This window comes from Heloderma suspectum, chromosome 2 (genome assembly GCF_057233095.1).
Source record: "Heloderma suspectum isolate Gila_16-S chromosome 2, 16-S_ref, whole genome shotgun sequence".
Lineage (NCBI taxonomy): Eukaryota > Metazoa > Chordata > Lepidosauria > Squamata > Helodermatidae > Heloderma > Heloderma suspectum.
The window spans coordinates 285,253,423-285,276,099 of NC_139459.1; the positions used below are offsets into that span (position 1 = coordinate 285,253,423).

Consider the following 22,677-nt stretch of genomic DNA (forward strand, 5'->3'; position numbering starts at 1 on the left):
AAAAAACAAAACAGAACTTATTACTAAGGGGCATGTGCTCCTCAGAAAAACAGCCAGTATTTTAAGCAATTCCAGCGTGCAGTCAGAGTGTGCACTTATCACATTCTCCCCCACTTTGCTGGTCAAAAGAAATGTATAGAGCCTAAACCCACTTCATGACAGTTCCCTTTTTATGTCTTAGGTGAACCTTTCCCTCTGTTTCTAAGGCACAACTTATGACTAAAAGAATACCCAGATGGTCACAATGGTCTCAGAGACTCCATAGTTTTCATGTGGGCTGGCAGGGACTGGTTGGCGACAATGCAGGAAAGTGCACAACCATCCCCTTTCAAAACACACCAGCCAATTAGTTCAGAATTTAGTTTGTAGTTCTCATTAGGAACTTTTCTTATTGGGTGGATTCAAATCATAAATTAAAAAATTATTCTAAGCAATAGAGCATTCAGAACCACAGCAAGAAAAAAACACCCGTGTGAGGATAAGATGCAGTTGTGCGGGTCATTTATCTGGACCCATACCAACTTTTAATGGCGTTAAACAGGGGTGTATTCTAGCTCCTACCCTGTTTAACTTTTATATTAACTACTCGGTGAAAGATTTAGCCGAAATAAATTCCCACCCTCCCAAGCTGGCAAATAGATCTTTATCAGTACTTCGTTACGCAGATGATGCAGTACTCTTGTCTCTAACAAGTGTTGGCTTGAGATGCCTCCTAAGGGCACTCGATATCTATTGCAAAAAAGAACACCTAGTAATTAATTACACCAAGTCGAAGGTTATAGTCTTCACCAAGAGAAAAATCAAACACAGATGGCAGATAAATGAGCATCCTATTGAACAGGTTGCAACGTATAGATATCTCGGTGTAACCTTCCATTCATCCAGCTCTTGGAGAATTCAAAAAACTAATGCTACAGATAATGCCCAGAGGAGTATAAAGGCACTCCTTTGCTTTTTTTACACCAAGGGGGGTGCATATCCCATCAGTTGGTCAGGTATTTACAGCCAAGACCATAGCTCAGATGCTATACAGTTCGCAGATCTGTCCTTATGGCAGTTATGCCCCATTTGAAATCATACAAACTAAACTTTTGAGAGCCATATTTGGAGTCCCAAGTTGTGTGCCCAATGTAATTTTATTATTAGAAGCAGGGCAAATTTCTGTAGAAGCTCGTGTATGGGTTTATAAGATAAATCTTTGGTTGAAGATGATTTTCTTTCTAGTGGGATTGGCCCCATTAACTTTAATTGATGCCTTTCAGACAAAATGGATAAGGACATTCAGTGAGAAGTTACGAAATCTGGGATTCTCCCCTAATGCCCTTGTAGCTCTCGGATATGAAAAAGCCAAAGTTACTATCCGTCAGCAAATCTGGGATATTGAATTGCAAAAGCTTTTAGGTTTGACCATACTATACCCTGATTTCGGGGACAATGGGAGGGCACTCTTGCCTGCAAATTATTTGTCAAATTTGATTATTCCCAAATTCAGAAAGGCTTTTATGTTGGCTAAATTCAATGTTTTGCCATCTGCACTCTTGGAAAGAAGATTTAAGAGGGTCCCATATCAAGAACGCTTATGCCCTTGTGAAGTGGAGACAGTTGGACACATTTTGTTTTATTGTTCTTTTTATCGTGATCTTTGATGCACTTTCATTACCCCAATTTTACAACAAATCCCTGGCAGATCTGTTTTATCTTACATCTGATCATATTTTTATCTGATCATATTTTTATCTGATCAGAATCCCCACATAACAGCAAAAGTAGCCAGTTTTTATGCAGCTGCTATCGCTTGCTGAAGGGTGTTGACAAAATAATATTATTTTAACATTATTTTAACATTGTAATAATTTTTTATATTGGGATTGTATGTTTTTAATCATGTTGTCTTGTGTTTATGTGGTCTGTTACAGCAAGAAAGACAATAAGTGCTCAATGTTGGTAAACATAGGCAGTATTCCTTATAACTGCAACAGGGGCTGAAGCAAGGATTCAGTATATCTCTATGGTATTCAGAGTCCAATGTTAAAACCTGCTGCACTTTTGGATAAAAATAGAATGTGCATTCACATTACAGGCAGACACACCAGAGTGAATGGTTAGTATGGGGTTATTAGAATAAAATTTTCAGTGAATTAAGCAGTAGGACCCTTTTCTGTCTAAATATGCATAGGATGCACCCTAATTCATTCAGCCTCCAATCTCCATCTTGAGACTGGGTCTAAGCTGCAGACCTCATGGCTACAATATCTGACCTTATTTGGGGATTATTATTATTTTAGTTTGTTTGTTTCTTCCCCCATCTCCATCTCCCCCTAGCCTGATGAAGACTTCTGGAAACTTAAAACTCGAAAGCATGCACACTGTTTTTTGATATTTTGGCTGGTCCTCATCAAGGTATTTCCAACCGGGATATTTTTTTCATGGGCCAATGTAGCTATCTTTGCTTTTTAATAAAAATACAATTGCAGTGTAAAATAAATAAGAGAGATTAAGCAATAAAATGAAACAAAGGCAGGTCTTACCTTTTTAAAAAGCCAAAACCTCAAAAGCTATTTAAAAGCACATAAAGGGCTTTGAAAAAAGAAGTCTTCACCTGGTGCTGGAAAATAAATGCCAGGTGAGTCTCTCTGGGGAGAGCATTCCACCACCAGGATGCTCTTACAGAAAAGGCGCTCTCTCTCTCTTGAAGCCACCTGACAGATCCTACTTAGTGATGACACTTAGACAAGGGCCCAGGATGGTGACCTCATGGTCCAAGTACGAATATATGGGAACTGGCAATCCTTCAGGTTATCTGGCCCCAAGCCATTTAGGGCTTTAAAGGTTAACATCAGCACATTGAATTGAACCCAGAAATGGAGTGGAAGCCAGTGGAGTTGACAAAGCTCTGGTGTAATATATCCAAAATGTCCAGTTGCAATTCACAACCTTACTGTTTTATTTTGGACTAACTGAACTTTCCAGACCATTCGCAAAGGCAGCCTCACATACAACACATTACAGTAATCTAAACAGGAGGTTATCGAAGACTAAAGCATGATTAGCTTAGTCTGGTCCAACTCATAAATCACATAGATTTGGATCACTCTTTATTTTCTACAGAAAAGAAGTGCATATAATGACTGGTTTGCACAACACTCTAATCTTCACCCAGTGGTTGAGTGTGGGTTGTTTGTTGAACTGTGCGTGGATTTAACGTGTTGTCTGTACCCAGGACATTTTCCACAGAGTGGCGTGTAAACCATGCAAGTGTGGCTTATTTTTCTTGAACAAGCCATCTTGAGAAAGGACAGGTTGCTTACCTGTAACTGTAGTTCTTTGAGTTGTCTTCTATGCATTCACACATGTCGGCTCTGCGCCTGCACGGAGACTTGTTCCGGAAACTTCCAAGCTGAAGAAGTTTTTGGCAGGAACCTCTCCCCCGCCATCCATGGTATATATAGCATGGGTTCCTGCCTTCCCCTCAGTTCCTTAAGACCGCAAAGCAGTCTTCCGCCCGAGGAGGAAAAACACCTCAGTACCAATAAATGATAACACTGACACCGAAGTGGGGACAGTGGGAGGGTTGTGTGAATGCACAGATGACCACTCGAAGAACTACAGTTACAGATAAGCAACCTGTCTGTCTTCTTTGTGGTCTTTGTGCATCACACGTATGGGCGAATAACAAGCTGACTTAATGGAGGTGGGTTGGTCTCTCACTGCAGTACCGCTGAGAGCACAGCCCTGCCAAAGGCACAGTGTGCTCGGGCCTGAACATCTAGTCTATAGTGCCTTATAAAAGTAGAAGGCTTAGACCAGGTAGCTGCCTTACACAAGTCCACCAGAGGCACACCTCTTGTAAAGACCGTGGTGGAAGTCGACACTCCCCTTGTTGAATGTGCTCAGATTTGAGGCGGTAACTCCATCCCCAAGAGGTGGTACATTAACCTAATCTGGATGTGCCGGCACCGAAGGTATGGTTCGAAGGCACGGAGGGCTTTCTAGACTGCCATCAGCTCCAGGAAATTTATGTGGTAGATTGTTTCTGTGGATGACCAAAGACCCGGCATTCATAGAGGTCCACAATGTGCTCCCCAACCTAGTAAGGAAGTGTCTGTGGTCAGGACCCTGGAAGGAGGAGCAGGAAGAAATGGCATCCCTTGGGTCAGATGTTTGGAATTCTGCCACCACTTCAGGCTGAAAGCAAGCTCCTCCAGTACCGTAAGGCTGATGAGGAAGGGGTTGCTGGTTAAGTCGAAAGTTTGAATGAACCAATTTTGCAGGGGCCTCATCTGCAGTCGGGCCCATTCTACAACTCATACTGTCATTGCCATATGACCGAGCAGGCATTGAATGTCGCGTGCTTTGGTACGGCGACTGAAAAATATCTAAGTGGCATGTTTGACCAGATCTTTGACATGATTTGTGGGAAGATATGCCCACCCAGTCCTGGAATCGAGGATAACCCCTATGAATTGAACTGTTTGTGTGGGGGTCAAGTGGGACTTCTCCCTGTTGATCCTTAGTCCCAGTGCCTGAAGGAGATTCAGAACAACTAAAATAACATGTGATAGGGCTTCCCAGGAGGTATCCAATAACAGCCAATCAACAAGACAGGGACAGATCTCTATACCCTTGAGGCAGAGGAAAGCGCAGACCACAGCCATACATTTCATGAATACGCATGGGGCTGTTGAGAGACCAAATGGCAGAACGTCGAACTGGAAGAGTTCCACGCTGATCGCAAAGTGAAGAAATTTTCTGTGTGAGTGTTCTATCGCTATGTGGAAATACGCACCTTTGAGATCGACTGTGGCAAACTATGAACACTTTTAGAGGAGAGGGAGAATCGTGGCTAGGGTTGTCATTCTGAATCTCTTGGGAGCGAAAAAATTTGTTCAGGTCCTGAAGATCTACAATGGGCCAGAGGCCTCCGTCCTGTTTTGGTACGGTGAAGTACCTGGAGAAAAAAAAAACCCGTATTGAGGTTTAAATGAATGCGCTGGATAGCTCCTTTCCTTAGGAGACATTGTGTTTCCTCTTGAAGAACCTTCGAGAATGGGGTGGTCTGTACTGAACCCAGCGGTTGAAGTGTGTTGAATTCTATTTTGCATCCTCGATGGACAATATTTAGCACCCAGTTGTCTGACGTCACTCTCACCCAAGTTGAGTAAAATTTGCCAGGAGATTTCCAAAAAGTAGTTTGTGATGGTTGTTATGGAGGGGAAGAAGACTGGAATCAAAGATGATGCTTAGAGAATCCATTGCCCTTTGCCTTTTGCTGAAACTTAGGAAAAGGATAACTTTTCCTTTGTTGCTGATGTTGATATCTAGGTGCTCAATCCCCAGGTTGTCGAGGGGCGTAGGTCTGGTGTTGTTGGTACCAGCAGCGCTGATGATAAGGGACGTGTTGTTGTTGGACTTGGTCGATACCCATTTTACGAGCAGTTGTTCTGGCCTTCTGCACAGAGTCCATTTGCTCATCTGTTTTTGTATTAAATAAACCCTTGCTGTCAAAGGGTAAATCCTCTATTCTAGATCGAGCTTCAGGAGTTAGGCCCGCAGAACAGAGCCAAGCATGTCTCCTTAAGGCGATGGAACCCATCATCACCTTAGCAATGCAATCTGCCTGATGACAGGTGGTATCGATCTGCTGACGGGATAGTTTGGATGCTTCTACGTGAAACATTCTTGCTAACTCGCCTTGATCCTCAGGAAGGTAAGAGATAAGGGAATCCATTTTTTCCAAAAGGAACAATTGGTACCTGGCCATCATTGCCTGGTAATTTGAAATCTGAAGTCCCAATGCTGCTGAAGAGTAGAGGCGGCATCCCACGAGATCGAGCTTACAGCCCTCCTTATCTACAGGTGAGACATGAGGTTTTTGAGAGCGGCACTGAGCAGACTCTACGATTATTGAGTTCGGTTTTGGATGGGCAAGGAGGAAAAAAGCGTCTGTCTCTTGAACCCGGTACATAGATTCTAGCCTCTTGGACGTCGGGGACAAGGATGAAGGTGCTTTCCATGTCTGTTGCACTGTACTCAGCAGAGCTGGGAGAAAGGGGCTGGTCTCCGGGGTGGACATGTCTGCAATGACGGCATCTAACACTGGATCGTGGAGCTGTTGTGGAGGTTGTTGCACCTCAATGCCCAACAATTGTGCCATTCTAAGCACTTGCTCAGACCATGTCCTTGGAAGGCATGCTCTATCTCATGTCCCAATGACATCATCTGGAGATGAGACTGAAGGGAGGATTGAGGAATAGGAGGAAGAGTCCGATTGACAGTGCTCACCGGATTCCGGTGAAGGGGCAGACTGTTGTGCCACTTCAGTCATACAGTGAGGTGGAATTGGAGGAGGCGGAGCTTGACGGTCCCAACAGGATTGTTGTAGCGTCATAGACATAGTATGTCTCAGTACCAGAGGAGGAGGACAGAAAATGTCCTGTATTTCGAACTGTGGCTGTTGTTCGGGTTGAAATGGAGTATATGATGGAGAGGTAGCTCCTAAGTAACGAGAGCGATCCAGGAAAAGGTCCCAATCCCTCCTAAGTCTCCAGTCCGCATCTCGCTGCGGTCCATGGGGAGATGACGAAGCAAAAAAACAATCCCAATCACGGGATGGAAAGCGAGAGCTATCATGGTTGTATCGTCCATGCCAATGATCCGTACAGTATTGATCCAGAGATCAGTATTGAGGAAGCTGCAAGGAGAGAGTGCCGGTCGATATCGAGGTGACTGTATATCATAATGGTGTGGTGTTGGAGACCTAGATCTCTGTTCCTGAGCTGTCTGAGCTGGGCGGGGTGGTGGGGTTGGCATGTCCCTCAACTTACCCTCCGAGACTGTGGAGGCCGGATCCAAAGCCACAGCTTGTGTGGAAGGGGCCACAACACGAATGGGAGAATCAAGGAGAGGAGGGGGAGGCGGAATGTCCTGCTCTTTCTCCTGCTGTTTAGAGACTTTCTTTCTCTTCTTTTTCTCTGGTGTGTCCGCAGCCGATTGAGGGCATTTTGGCTTTTTTGAAAGTTTCTTAACCTTTAATAGTTAGATTCCTTCTCAGCATAGGTGAGTCTACTTGAGCTGGCTCTGTGGTTAACAGAGGGGAAGACTGAGCTGTGGAAGCCATTCCTTTTGCACTTGTTGAAGGAGCAACAGTGGGCTGTTCTTGAGGTGTTTGGGCCTTAGGCATATCAACCGCCTGAAGGACCCACTGTCAAAGGATCGCCTTTAGTCTATCAGCCCTATTCTTGCGAGCCTGCTTCGATAACGATTGGCAGTAGTGGCAAGATTCGACTTTATGGGATTCTCCCAAACAAATTAGGCATAAAAAGTGACTGTCTGAAGAAGGCACCTTACTGCCACAAGCTTTACACTTTCTGAACGGAGCCTTTTGGGCCATAAGCCGCAAGATGCGTCACCGCTGATGCGAATGACGCTCTCTGCCACCACTCTCCTTTTCTCTCTCTCTCTTTCTCTTGTTTGAGATAAAGAAGAAAAAAGATAAAGGAAGAAAAGGGGCAAGGAAGACAAGATAAAGATAGAAAAAAACAGCTTGACAAGAATGTCAAAGAAGTTTCCCACGAAGTAACAGGAAGGCAGTTGAAAAGGAACTGAGTGGAAGGAAGGAACCTACGCTATATATACCATGGACGGTGGGGGAGGGGTTCCCACCAAAAACTTATTCAGTTTGGAAGTTTCCTGAACAAGTCTTCGTGCAGGTGCAGAGCCCATATCTGTGATGCACAGAGACCACAAAGAAGAACCATGGTTTGTTGTTGGGTTGTTCAGGGTGGTTAACCAACCACACTCCATGGTTAACAAGCCACCCTGTGGAAAATGTCCTGGGTTCAGACGACATGCTAACCCCATGTTGTTCAACAACAACCCACAGTTCAACAACACTCAACCACTGAGTGTGGGTTAGTGTGTTGTGTGAACAGCCCTGATATCTGATCCTTTTTTAAATAATATTTTTATTTTAAAACAAACATAAACAAAAAATAAACAACATCTTACAAGTGGCCCTGAATTAAACAAGCACTGCCTTGAGGTTTTAAGGTTACAGACAGTGAGACCAGAGTAAGAACACCATCCATCATTCCTGCTTCTTGAGCTGTCTCTTGTTTCTGAGCTGGGAGTTAAACAAACAGTATTGCCCATGGCAATAGCTCTACAAATATTTTGAGACATCTGCTATAAATTGTGAATTGTGCAACCTTCCAGCTGTTCTTGAATGAAGTCTCCAATAGAATTTTCACTTAACATAGAGAAGAAATTAATGGAATGGATTGGATAGTATACTGATTTCCATTAGGTCAGATTAGTGAGAGAACATGGCTGGAAAATACAGGGGTTGGGTCCATATCTGTCATTCTGCCAGTGGAAGGATATCGCTTGTGGAACAGGCCTTCTGTTTTCTCCCCACCTTCCTGCAGCCCTCTGCATGCCCTCCAAAACTTCTCTGGGGGTCCCCCAACCCAGGGGGATGCACAGGGGAGTAGAGGGTGCAGACATCCTGCTCTGCTAGCAGTATCCTTCTGCTGGTGGAATGACAGATATGGATCCAAGTGTAGGTAAGCAACATGAAGAAGTTGTAAAGAAAGACTGGCAATAGCCAGTGAAGGTTTTGTTGTTATCATTAGCTTGCAGAGCAGTGCAAAGCACGATGAAGATGCAAGGGAGTTGAACACTTACATTAGTCACCGGCAAGCCAAAAATTCGCTCCCTGTTGTTGTAGAGTAACGCCATTTGCTGGGACTCCTTCAAATGCTTCCGGACTCTTCTTGCTTCATTAGCTATCTCATGGGCACGGTTAATATCTGTGTGTGCAGAAAACCCAGCCACAGCAAGCTGTACAAAAAAAGCAGACAGTATGCAGGAAGATATACCCCATGAGACATGCCCATAGATTTGTAAATATGTTTATGAAATATTTTAAATTAAGATCCTTTTAATGGTCATAAATCCTTGACAGAATCCTGAGAATATCAAGTTTCATATTAGTATGACCATGGGTTTCTACCATGAAAAGTGGAAACATTTCCCTCCTTCCTGGTTGTGATGGAACATGCTAGCTAACAAAGGTAATACTGGTTAATGGACAATTAACTGCAGCAATAATCTCTTTGTCCCTAGGCTCAATGTACCAGCAAGGGGTTGGGGCAGTTCTGACATATCTGCTAAGAAAATGTGAGAGACGCAGTTTGCATTTTTCTATCAAATTTGGGAGAGTTAGACTAATATTGCCATGGAGGAAGCTTGCATGCTTGCTGAAATATTTCCATAATACCTACTCAACCTGTATATTTGTAATCAAAAAGATTGTTAGAAAGGCATCCTAAATCTCTAGTGTCCTCTTCTCCAAAGGTTGCCTCAATTTTCTACTGCACAGGGAAAGGGCATGCAAAACATTTTTTTTTAAGTTTCATCTAACTCTTCATGGTTGCAGAAATAACCTCAAAAACATGAAAGCGATGTGCCTCAAACTCACAAAAACCAGAAGATAATCAAAAGATCTAGAAATTACTTCAGGAACTTCAAAAGAAATATAACTTTTGAACACTTCAAATAGCAAAACATAAGGCTTTTGGTCACAGCAGCTGGTTCTGGTAAAGTGGAATTGTTTACAGTTCCTTCTTTTGAGCATACAAGGAATACTTTATCAGATATGAAATGCCACACATGTTATACAGCCAAAGACATATGATTCATATGTGGAAAACATGTATGTAATATTTGAAGTAAACTTCTCCCAAAAATGACTTTAACTTGCTTGTGTGCATATTTTTTGTTTAGCAACTAATTTTAAAATGTTATTTTAAAAAGTGTTTTAAATTGCTTTGAGAAATGGTTTCTTGTAGAAAAGGTAGTAGTAGTAGTAGTAGTAGTAGTAGTAGTACACATTTCCAAAGAATTCTAAAGGTTTACACTGGGAATTGCATAAACAGCAGCAAGTGACCACCAGGGAGGACTTGATTCATTCGTGCAAAGCTTGAAAAGGACAAGATCCAGTCTGTGGCCTATGCACAGCAATGTAAGCATAAAGCTTTTGTATGAGCATAGCTCTCTGCATGCAGGACAGGGGCTGATCCTGGTGTTGGGCTAGTAATAGAAGCAATAGGAGAAGATGGGGAGAAGGAAATAGTGAGGGACTGGATAATTCCATGTTGATAGTGAATATATTAAATATGATAATTTGCTGTGAAAGTCCGGTTGGTTGCACAATTCCATGAATTAAACACATAACTCACTCTTGCTTTAGCTAATCTCCAGCTACCTGTTGACAATTGCTTATACTTAAGGTGAGTGCAGAGAAGGGCTTTGATCCAGATATCAGTACCTGCAGGCCATCCAGCCGTTCCAAGAAGTTGGTTTGATCCATGAACTGAATTTTACGGAACCTCTCCTCATCTTCAGTATGCTGCTGCCGTATCAGTTCAATTTGATTACTGATCTTCAGAGGCCAGTTGCTTGCAGCCCATCTGAGAACACAGAGAGTCACACAAATGTCTCATGGGGGTATGGTAGGATCATGCTAATGCAAATCTTAATAGTCAGTGTAGGCAAACTTAACAGTCAATGTACGCAAAAATACTGGAATGAAAGCAGGAACATAAGACTGACCACACTAATCCCTTGATGCCACAAACCCTATTCCATCCTGTGGTGCAGGCAATACCTAAATGCAGGATATAAATTATCTTAAATAAAATAAAAGAGCTTAGGCTATGCTGCCTGTCATACCATGGTACAGAGAAAACAGAGCTCCAGTGAAATGGAGGAGAGCATCACTACTTCAGTTCCCAACCTATAAAATGGGAATGATTATGATGACCCACCTTATAAGTTACCTTTGAGCCTGATGACTGAGATAGCAGAGGGTAAACTATTCTGCATACTGAAGGTGCTATGCTAATTATTAACAACAACATTGGCATCATCATTGCCTACAGAATAATTTAGATTCAGGACCTAAGTGAAACTGTATTTATTTGTAGTATTTACTGTGACAGATGGTTTGCCAGGGTGAAATCAGCATGCAAATGTAGTATTCTAGCACTGCAGTAGGAAGAAGAGTGTAAGGAGTATTCCTTCCATCTGCATGTCACTCTCCTCCCCATATCACATAGCTCTTCCTTTCCTCCAGTATCCCCATGTGCCTCTGCCTGCCCCAAATCTATCTCTCCTTTTCTCCTAATCCACCACTTCTGTTTTCACAATACCTAGCACTTTCCTGGGGGAGCAAAAAAAAAAATGCAATGTATTGCATCACAGTCTGGTGTACATAGCATGGGATGACTAGCATTCAGGAACATCTGGGCTCTAAGCCAAGCTCCACGAAAGCCCTGTTGTGCCACCCTGTGCAAGTCATTTCCCCTCTCTACACAGTTTCTTATCTACTTTTAACTACCATGGAGCCAGGACTCTGTCTCCTTATACGCACGTACAGTGTCTTACCGATTGGGCACCTGGCTTACTATATTACAAATCAGTGAAACTCTGGCACTGCCTAGCAGGCAACTGACATCCCTGGGCAATTCTCAAATTCTTGTGAGCGCTCTACATCTGCACAGGAATATGCAACCTAACAACCTCACACTGTGCAGCCACTGAATTCATTGGTTTTTCAACAAGGCACAATAAAGGCCTCCAGTTTTCTAAAAAGGTCAGAAACTACAAGGTTGCTTCAGTCCCAGGCCAGAAGGCTGGCACCACCACAGTTTATGCATTTGAATAAGGTAGTTCAGTGGGCATCTTTTCTGGCTGCCTGAAGAAATTTGCTGAAGACCTCTGATGTATAAATAAAGCCCTGAGGCAGAAAATATGGTAACTGAAGCCAAAGGTCTTGCTTTGACTGCAAGGAAAATGCCTTGTGCTTACTTATCATTGAAGTCATCTTGAGTCAAATTGTAGAGGAATTCCTCCATGATTTCGTATTCTTCCATGACCTTACTTATCAACTCCTACACAATGACAAAGAGGGAGAGAAAGAGGGAGAGAGAAGCAGATAAATAGGTTTTACTTCCATGATCAGCATCTCATTCCATGCATGGGATATTATTAATGCACTAAAAATGCTACGCATGAGTAAAATGTTTTGAGTATGGTGGGATTCTGATACAATGTCTGGGATTGGACGAGCAGTGGGGGAAACAACGCGGCATCAGTTGTCTCCCCCGCCCCTCAATGTGCCGGTCGCACAACTGGGATTATCCTAATTACCCATGCTATGTCACAGGTTGCCATGTTGTCTGAACCCTGCATGTGGCAAGAGCGTAGTGCATTTTCACCCACACTACAACCCACAGCTTGCAGTATAGGCTGTAGGGTAGGTGAAAATGCACAACGCCCGCACTAGGTTTGGATGACACAGCAACCCGTGAATAATCCCAGTTTTGCGACTGGCATATGCAGAGGTAGGAAAAACAATCAACACTGTGTTGTTTCCCCCACTGATTGTCTGAACAACCCCAATGAAAGAGGATGAGGGAATACACTTCTCCCATTCTGTTTGCATAGTTCTTAGATTACAATAACACAGGAGACCCAGCAGGCCCTGGGAGTCTCAAGAAGCTTTGCTTCAGGCTTGATACCAAACATGGTTCCCAAGGCTTACTAGGTCCCATCGGCCATTGCATGAGTGTACTACTGTCAGTCAGGAATAACTCCATCACCACCACTCTGGCTGCACCACTACGATACCACCCCGGAATGAGTAGAGAATCAAGATAAATACTGTTATTTTCAGTAGAGAAATTATTAATATGCCAATATTCAACATCTAAAATAATATCGTACACAAAGCTTTGGAGCAGAAATGATAAAAATTCAAATACAGGCAGCTGTTTTCAGCTCCTTTTGCTACTCTCCCAGCCCCAGCCCCAGACACCCGCATGCACTGTACTTGAAACCATGAATACAATTGGTAGTCAGACAGCTGTTAGCCCAATTCAGAGGCATGATGGTTTGTACACATGGGCATCCACATACAGCAATGCAGATGCCTGATTGACGTCTTGGTGAAATGTCACATGATGGATTAAAATTTGCTTTCCAGGGATTTGGTATGCATGAATTGTACACATATGTTACAGCTTCTTAACAGTCTACATCAGCTCACTTAAAAAATGGAATAGAAGACTTGGAAACATCTGTAGACTTTATCAAATAATACCTTCCCATTCTGCTTGATGAAGTGTTTTACGTAACTGACAGCTTGTTACATAATCCACGAACAGAAGTTGATTCATTCCAAGGAGTTTGCACTTACTGTTCTACTCAATATGGAGTATTAGATAAAATCAAACTGAATTCAGATACAGTTCTGTGATCTACCTGTGATCCATTACATTCCAATGATTTAATCCCACTTCCCTGGCCACATTTTACCTCCTGCACTTTCAGCTTCTCAGGGATTCCTTTCATCCATTCCCGCAGCTCAGCCAGCTCCTCAATGCTGTTTGGTTTTTCATAAATTTTTCTGCTGATAGCTTTGAAGGCTTCACAGATCTGCAGAAAGAAGTGATGAAATTGTGAATGCTATGGCTAAAACAAATATTTCAGTCAATTAAGTCAAAGATAAATATAAGTATCGAACTCCTCTGAAATTACACCTGAACTACACATTATGAGGAAGGCATGGCTGCTGCCTGGAACAGTAGGCCCATGTCTCCTCCCTGAGTCTTCACAGTAACATTTCGTTAAAGAAGATGGATGACATGACATCATCAGGCTCTGCATTTCCCCACCACTGCCTCTGTAAGCAACAACCAGTGAAGTGGACTTAGAGCAGAGAAAGTCTGACCACAACAATATCTCATCATGTGCCTTCTTCTAAATATTATTGTGGAGAGGAAGGAAGGAAATGCAGAGTGGAGGCATTGAGCATTCCTTGTAATGTGCAGTTTGGGTCTCAGTCCAAACTGCACATTACAGTTTGCACATTCAGATCTTCATCTGAAGTCAGCGAGTTACCAGGATGGCATTAGAGATGAATAAAACAAGGATGGTATAGCTGAAATGCTATAAATGCTAATATTGAAAAAGAAAGATTTTGCACATGAATATGCTTACAAATGATAATAGAAGAACCATTAATATTTCTACCTGGTGCTTTTCTTGCACTGACCCTTTCATGCAGAAGCCCTTGATTTAAGTGGCTGTTATATCTCATAGAAGAATAATCCCCAATCTTATATATGTAAGCTAACAGAATTTGGAGAATGTTTATTTTAAAATATTTATATACCGCTTCTCATTTAAAAAATCCTAAAGTGTTTTATAGCAAACTATAAAACAATACATCATTATAAAGCACAACAACATTTCGACAAGTTAATGGTTGGGTAAAACCAGGGTAAATAAGTAGGTTTTAAATAATCGTCGAAAACACATGATCATTGGTGCAAAGGGGAGGCCATTCCAGAGGGACGGCGCCACCACAGAGAAGGCCCGTTGCCATGTTGCTGCCAGATAGGTCTCTGCAGGATGCGGCACAGACAACAAGGCCTACCCCAAAGATTGTAGGGGGTCTTAACAGGTCCATATAGGGGGAGACGATCTTTCAGGTAAAACATGTTATGATTGCAACAAAAAATATTTCCTTCCAACCCCCTTGCAACTGTATATTTCCAGAAATGGTTACACAATTATTCCTCTGGCTACTCCTCTAGATGATGAGTACCAGGTATGAAACTCACATCTTCCACTTGGCAGTGCAAATTCTTAGCCAATATATCCAGCATAGAAGTGGCCAAAGCTTTGCATTTCTTGGAGAGGTTGTGCTTTACACCTTCAACACTAAGATGAAAAGGACCAATGACCATGCTGCTCGGCAAACTGTTGTCCAGCAACTCCTTTTCTGCCAAATGCATGTTTACTATCTCTCTCACTTCTTGAGCAGGGGGACACTGGATCTCATATTGGCTAGAAAGATACAGAAATGCTAATAAGGGGACACTCAGCAACACAGATATAGATGTGAAATGAACAAAGGGAACATGTAATTTATAAACAGCAAGTATAACAAATCCCTTTCTAGTGAAAGCTTTCGAAATCATTCAAACAAATCTGCACTTGAAACTTGGGCTGCAATCCTATAGACACATATATGGGAGTAGGTCCCAATGAACTCAATGGGACCTACTTTGGAGAGGACATGCATAAAATTGCACTGTTCAATGCCATTCAAAAGCCCTCAGGATGATGATACCTGCATGGTATCATTCAAACATCCACTGTCTATTGTCATGGGGGAGAGGTTATGCAGCCAGATCTCATGCATATTTACTCAGAAGTAAGTCCCAGTGAAATCAATAGGACCTACTCCTAGGTGAGTAAACATGCAATTGTGGCTATAATTTCACGTAGGAGTTCCAAAGTTCAAACCTAGACCGAAGCTGTTCAGCAACTCTGTGACATCAGAGTAGCTAAACTAATGGCAGGCTGCAACCAAAGGGCATGACTCCTGTGACAATACAGGTCCACTGTGACATTATAGAAGATCTGAGTCAGGGTAAAAAATGTAGACAGAGGCAGAAAAGGAGAAATTAAAAATCCTTGGGGAAGGCCGAAGTGCAGAATCATTTGGGAGGTGGTTCAATGATAGTCAAAGCCTGGGATACCAACAAGCACTTTGCTAATGAACAGTTAATTTGGTCCCACCCTATGATGCTACAAGGCAAGGCGGGAGGCCAAGGAGCAGGTCTCACCTATGGAGGCTGTGGCAGAAAAGCTGGAAGTACAGAAGTTCAGGACAAACATGTCCTCTGCAAAGCACACAAGAAACATAAACCCTACCACCATGCAGGGGACATGACACCCAGGCGGATGCAAAAGTTCTGCTTTGCTAAACACAGATCATGTTTAACTCTGCAGACTCATGGAGTGTAGGGTAGGGGGTTTCAAAGTTCTTTTGCTAATAAGCTGGAACATGAGGGCTGATAATACAAACTCCTGGGAGCTTAGTAGCCTTTTCATATTTGAACATGAGGTGTCTCTCAATTTGTTTGTGTAAAGTGGTAGCCGCATGCTGAACTGAGCTGTAAGCACTCCATTACAAACTCACCTAACAATGTAGTGATCAACCTGACAGTCACAATTAAGAAGATAATCGAAAAGGTTACATTTATACAAAAATGACAACACTGAGTAACAGCCATCTGGGGGTGGGGACAACAACACAATTTACATTGCAAAAGACAAAAAAGCACAAAACAAATCAGAAAGTATTTCAAAGAGAGAGCAGAAAGAGAGATTGATCATGAGAGACAACATGAACTCTTCTAAGAATTGGTTTTAAAGCTCAGTTCCTAGATGGCTAGAGAAAATGTTTATGGAAGAGTGAGAGAGGAGTGGAGGGTCATAAGAAAAATCATATATAAACATTAGACTATAGATAAAGTGAAAGACAAATAAGAGAATTAAATTGTTGGAAGTATGTGACTGAAGATATAAGGATGGTGTGCTATGGTGTATAACTCTGGCGATAAGGCTAAGGAAGCTGAATTTGTTGTGCTGCAAGATGGACCACTCTGATCAATACAAAAGGGGAAACTGGCCTTTGCTTTTAGCATTTTGGGCTGCATATTCCTAGGAGTTAAGGCCAGTGAAAAAAGCAAAGGGTTATTAAGGGTTGCTTCACATACCACACACACACACACACACACACAGGGGTAAACCATAGATTTTTAAATGTACACTTAAAATCAGTGACCATACTGATGCTAAGACAAAAGTGACCAACTTCACAATGTACCTCATAGGATTATGGGCACAATCCTGACTTTCTTTCTGTGGATGGAACAGTATTCGGGGAATGGACCCCCCCATCTTCCTTGTCCACATCATTCCCAAGTGTCCCCCAATCTCCAGGAACAGATTTTTAGGGATGGGGGGACCCTTGTGAATGATGCATACAGTGAGAGCTGCAGATGGACAGGGAGCTGGTGAAAACCAACCTCCCCGCCCCTATATGTGAATGGAGAAGCAATTTAGGATCCAAGCCAATATGTTTTGCAGAGCCTTTTTCTGAAAATATTGTCTTTTTCTGAAAATACTTGCCACTGAAAGAGGCAGAGCAGGGCGTGCATCAAGCTACCCTTCCAATTTCTAGAAGAACATCTTATGCTAGTCCCTACTCTTCCATCTGAGTGCAACTTACTGTAGGAGGCTGTGGATATCACGGTTATTCAATTCTAAGTACTTTTCATAATTCTTGGCATAAGCTTGTAGGGGGATCAGTGCTTTGCGGATGCACGTGCAGATGGTATTGCGCAGTTCTACCACAGCTGGCTCATTCAGGCCCACAGATTCCAACAATGGCGTGCCACAGATGAACATGTTTTCAAGCACATACTGAAAGAGAGACAAAAGAATTTAGCATAAACTGACATACCGTCTGCTTCCAGGTTCTCCAGCAAGGTAGCTGTACAAAATAAAAACACATCTATTATGTACAGCAGCCTTTCAAAACCTGGTGCCCTCCACACGTGTTGGACTACAACCTGCATCCCTCCCAGCCAGCATGTTGTAGTCCAACACATCTGGAGGGCACCAGGTTTGGGAAGGCTGAACTATCGCCTTCATACACTAAGGATGGGATTCTGTCTACTGATATTCAGCAACAATGCTTCCACCTACTTCTTTGTGTTGAATCCCGCAGTGGAAACCCATTTTATCCAAAGGAACAGTAGTCTTTATCATAATTAAGGGTACCATACATGGTTTCTAAAAAATTGTCCAGTATAAATAAATGTTTGCAGCAGTCACAATACAGATACTCATCTATAACAGATGGAGCCCCATTTGAATTGCTGGCCATGCTATGTGTGACCTGTACCAAATGTTGCCTCACTTGTGTTGCAGCTTATCTCTATTAGCTGCTGATGGTTACAAGCTTCCTAACCCACATTTTGGGAGATCGGCTATTTTGGCTAACCTATCCTTTAACATGGTTTGCTAGCATTCAAAGGAAACAACCAAACATAACTAGTACTCTTCTGTTTTTAAGACATTATTCCATTACAATCTTCCCAAACAACAATTGCAGAGGGCACGTTAAGGAGGCAGGAAAAACACCAGAAAATATAGTTCTTGATGGGAGAAGTGTTTAAAGTCAGGTGTGACTTACAGCAGAGTTGCTTTATATAAAGTGTGGCAACACAGCATTTCGTATAGGAGGCAATAAACTCAGGCTAGAGCCAGTTGCTTCCTTTCTGGAGAGACCACATGGTATTTGTTGCACAGGCAAAAGCAAGAAGGAGGAAGAAGGAATAGGAAGGGGAGGGAGCAGGAAATAGGAACTGATCAAGCTTCAGGACATTCTCTATTGCCCCCTAGTGCCTGGAAACATGCAGAGTTGTTCCTATTACCCAACAAAAAGGGCCTTTCACTGTAGCCAAAAATCAACAGCACCAGATTTCAAAAACCACAGACAAGTAATTTATTCTGAAGGTGACTATAATAATGATGGCTTGGATTGAGGGTATTCCTTCTGTAGATGGAAGGGCTGGAAGATCCAGTGAAGCATTTCAGTTGGCAGAATGGGGGGTGTGTGGGAGTCAATCTTTGCTGATTCCGCCCCGCCAGCAATCCCCTATCCCTCTCTGAAAATCTGCTCTGGAGAGTTCGAGGACGCTCCAGAACGGGGGGGAAGTAGCGCTGGGGCTGTAGTGGGAGTGGGGGAGCTGGCAAAGATAATCTACCTCTCCTTTCTGCTGGTGGAAGCATTCTGAGCAGAACTCTACTTCAGGGAATGTTTGTACTGGTGGAAAAGAAGCTGGTTCCAACTTGATATAGGTTGAGTTTTCTGAATTTTGATATTAAAAGAAGCCTCTTTTTAAATTTGCAACACACTACTTTATAAAGATATGATAAGATAAATACACTAAACATACAATCACACATCTCACACATTGCTGTTACCTCAGTGTCAGCATTAACATATTCAGGATGTAAAATTGACAGCATTATTGACAGCACTTCTCATTTGAATCTAGCATGTTTTCCTCAATGCTAAAAATGTCAGCTGAATCCTCCTTGAGGAATATCTCTATGCTAAAAATATTAATTAAATCCTCCTTCTGCAAAACCCTCCCTGACTCTCTCTGCCCTATTAAAATCTTTGAGCTTGCGTATGTCTGCGCATGTATTGCTCTTTGAAGTTGGCAGTGCAAATTCCTAACACTTCCCTATCCCAAAAAATATCAGAATGTGAAATTAAAGGGCATCTTCCTTCTTTGCAGCCCAGTATACATTACCCAGAGAATGGGAGGAACTCCCCCATGAAGAAAGAGATCAGTACTTTTCAGCATGGCTAGGCTGTCTTCTTGTGCGCTTTCAGTTTTTACAATTTTCGTATGGATGGTGAACCACAGCATTGTTTCTGAGAAAAGTGCACTGGGCTGCAAATCTCCTGCACCTCCCTCTCCTAAGTGTTCGTGTTGCTGTTTGTGTCTACATACTCTCATAATGGCCCTGCAGTCCTGGCATAATGTCATGATACAGCAGCTGGAAAACCAATTTCTATTTTCTGGTAGAGCAACACTTAGGATCAGTAAAGCCGGCTTCATAGCATCCCTCCCTGGTATAAGCATCTATTTTCAGTAAAGCTGTAATCGTATAACACTTTTTTATAGGATGGATCATATTATCAGGATGAGAATACATCTCAAATTTTCTAAGATGACTCACTTTCTCTAGCTGTGGTATGGTGTGGGTAGCCAAGATCCCTTTATTAAACAGAGAAACAAGTGATGTCTCAAAGTTCTCCAAAGGTGTGCTGAAATGGACACCATGATTGTCCAGATTCAGATCAACTATAAATATGGGATTTTTTCGCGGTCTGCAAAAGGAAAAACATGGAGATTCAGAGGCTGTGAAGAATTAATAGCTCCCAGAAGCAATTTCTTTGCTAATTAAAAAAAATCCATTGAGCTGATAAATGTCAAAATTCTAATCCAGCTCTACTTGTGCATGTGTGTGGAGCCAGAAGCCCTAGATCCCTACACATCCCACATCTGTATCTACATGCACATCCAGCAAGATCCTAGCTACCAAGATTATCACTGTGATGCAAATATGTGGCTTGCAAAACTCCCTTCCTGAACTGGGCACAGAAGAGCCATAGTGGCTGGGACTGATGGGAGTTTTGGTCCAAAACATCTGCAGGGACCCAGGTCAAGGGCCGTATCTACTATCCCTCTGCAGTAAGATGGGATTGACTACAGATCACAAATATTCATCCAGCCTGCTCTTAAAGACAAACTGGGAATAAGGAAAAAGGCTTTCCTGGGCTGTGCAGTATAATGTTCGACTGTTGCTATTCCAAATACATAGATACATAGTTCATATTCTACTAAACAAAAACTTACAAGTTGCAATTTAAATTCCACTTCTCTCAGGGACAAAAACAATTCTTCTCCACACCTTCTTCATCACAATTTGCTAATAGTTGAAAACTGTTCTAAGTTTGCACAATTGTTCACCCTTTAGTTCAGACATGCTCATTAATTTCAGCTTTCCTCAGTACCTTGCTTACTAAACCATTATCTTTATGGTTCTTATTGGAGTCATATCCAATTTGTTTACATCAGTCTTAAAATATGTACTCTAGAATGGATAAAAATACTCCAGCTGAGGTCTATTGTTTCACCCCACTTCTCCAGTTTATTAAGAATGGTTGACATGAATTAATCTCACTGGATGTTAACAAGGCCTTTATTAACATTTATCCTACTAAACATAAAAAAGCAGGTGCACTGACACCACATCCTTGCAGTTGTTGGGTATTCTTATCTAAAAATAGTACTTCCCATTAACAAATAGGTGGAAGTCCCCTTCTTTGTATTGCTCGAGCCTGTTTCCCGGTGGCTGCAGGAAGCATGAGCAGGGATGCTGGAGAAATTCGAGATGGACTAAAAGGAGCTTGAATTTCTAAGAATCCAAGCTGCAGAATCCACTGCAGAGCGACCCCTTCAGGCCACGTGGAGTCTGTGGACTTTCAGATTTTTTTTTTTTACTTTCCCGAAATTTATACATATTTATTTGTAGGAAAATACGCATGTTTCTGATGAGGAAAAGTGGAATGGAATGGGGGACAATAGGCTAAATGTTACATACAAAGGTAAATTACGTAAATCGTTACGAAATCCCTTATGTAATTATTTACGTATTTTTCCGCATGATGAAAAAATTTTTTGCATCCATTTGTGAGCAGATGACAGAACAAAAGTCACCTGACAATTTGCAAAACACAGATGGAGTGGATTTCATACAGTCTGTACATCACTAAGCATGAGAATGCAGCGGAGGTGATAAGGTAAGGTCTAATCCTAATTATGTTACTGACTCCTGCTTGCAGGATGTCTGGGTGCACTGGGGTTGAAGACTTGAGAGACTGCCATACTCTGCTGTACTGATGACAAGGGGCAGCTGGCATTGGAGAGCCTCCTCTCCCGGTGCCTTGGCATTAGGATCTGTTGTCCAGCTACAAGGTGCCCACGTTGGCATCTGCCAAACAGATGCTAAACAAGGTGTTAATTCAGGGCAGTCTTCAAGAGGCACTGTCACTGAAGGGACATGATGGGCCAAAGGAATGTCCCCAAGATCCATTTGAAGCCTCTACCATCTAATTTGCCTGCAATCCCCAATCTTCATTTTTGAGTTTTTGTCTGTGTCCTAAGTGTCTAACAGACACTGTAGGATCTTCTAATAAAGCCAATGAATAGTGCCGTCCTGGCTTCACTCTGCATCCAGAGAGTCTTGATTGTGCCTTTCAGAAGTCAGTAATAGCCACTGAAAATGAGAAATGCAGAAGTACATCCCACCCCTTTGCCAACCAGCTCCGTTCCAGTGGGAAAGCTAAAGCATGCTGCAGGGGGAGCGGTGAGTGCGGCGTGCTCTGTTCTGACAGACAGTGCTTTGCACAGAGGAACCACCTCGTCAGAGGCCTTATAGACTATGACAGACTATGCCTAAAAAATCACTTCACAGGCAGAGGGAAAAGAATCCTCCAGTCATATAATTAGAATACACTGGTCAATGTGCTTTTCCCTTTCCTCAGAGCTGAAATGTTGATTCAATTCTCTCCTTACTTGTATGGGCTGTTAACAAGGTCATCTCCCCACACCATGTCTTCAGGGCAATTCAAGACACTGTAGCAGGCATCCACAAAGAGCTGAGTGAAGTTAACCAGTGAATCTTGGATTAGGTAACGTACAGAGTCCTGCAACATAAACTTAATCAGCTCCATCAACTGATGAAGCTTGGACATCTGGTATACCTCCCATTTGGTCTCATATAAGTTGTACCAGCCTTTGCCTATGTCCCTCAGACTGCTTCTCACTGCAATCTTTAGAGTATTGATCCACGTATCCTTGAGGAACATTGAAATCTAGAAGAAAATAAAATGAGTATCAACTAGAGTGCCAAACAACACATTATACATAAATGGATGTAATAAAATCTGGATAGCTATTGCTTCTAGGGAAAGCAGCTACAGGAGGGGGCAATTTGCAGTGGAGAACTAGCAGGGGGAGCAGGTTGTTAACCCCCTCCCCTATCTCCACCTTCTCCACTAATACTCCCCCCAACTGCTATCCCATGTGATAGAGGAGAGCGGCTCAGGATCACAGCAGGAAAATGGAGAGGGCTGAGGATGATGTCCCCTCCCCCAATTCTCCATTA

At 42.5% G+C, this 22,677-nt stretch overlaps 1 protein-coding gene across 1 annotated transcript in view; it reads right to left on the reverse strand.

Moving 5' to 3' along the window:
* DNAH1 (dynein axonemal heavy chain 1) overlaps window positions 1-22,677 on the reverse strand; it is a 150,001-nt gene that overhangs the window by 110,019 nt on the left and 17,305 nt on the right. Inside the window, exons 10-17 of the mRNA XM_084839702.1 lie at window positions 22,086-22,384; window positions 19,684-19,834; window positions 17,153-17,346; window positions 14,691-14,916; window positions 13,381-13,500; window positions 11,872-11,954; window positions 10,331-10,472; window positions 8,686-8,841 (exon numbers count right to left, since the gene is read on the reverse strand). Coding sequence (XP_084695828.1) covers window positions 8,686-8,841; window positions 10,331-10,472; window positions 11,872-11,954; window positions 13,381-13,500; window positions 14,691-14,916; window positions 17,153-17,346; window positions 19,684-19,834; window positions 22,086-22,384 — 1,371 coding nt within the window. The remainder of the gene's footprint in view (window positions 1-8,685; window positions 8,842-10,330; window positions 10,473-11,871; window positions 11,955-13,380; window positions 13,501-14,690; window positions 14,917-17,152; window positions 17,347-19,683; window positions 19,835-22,085; window positions 22,385-22,677) is intronic.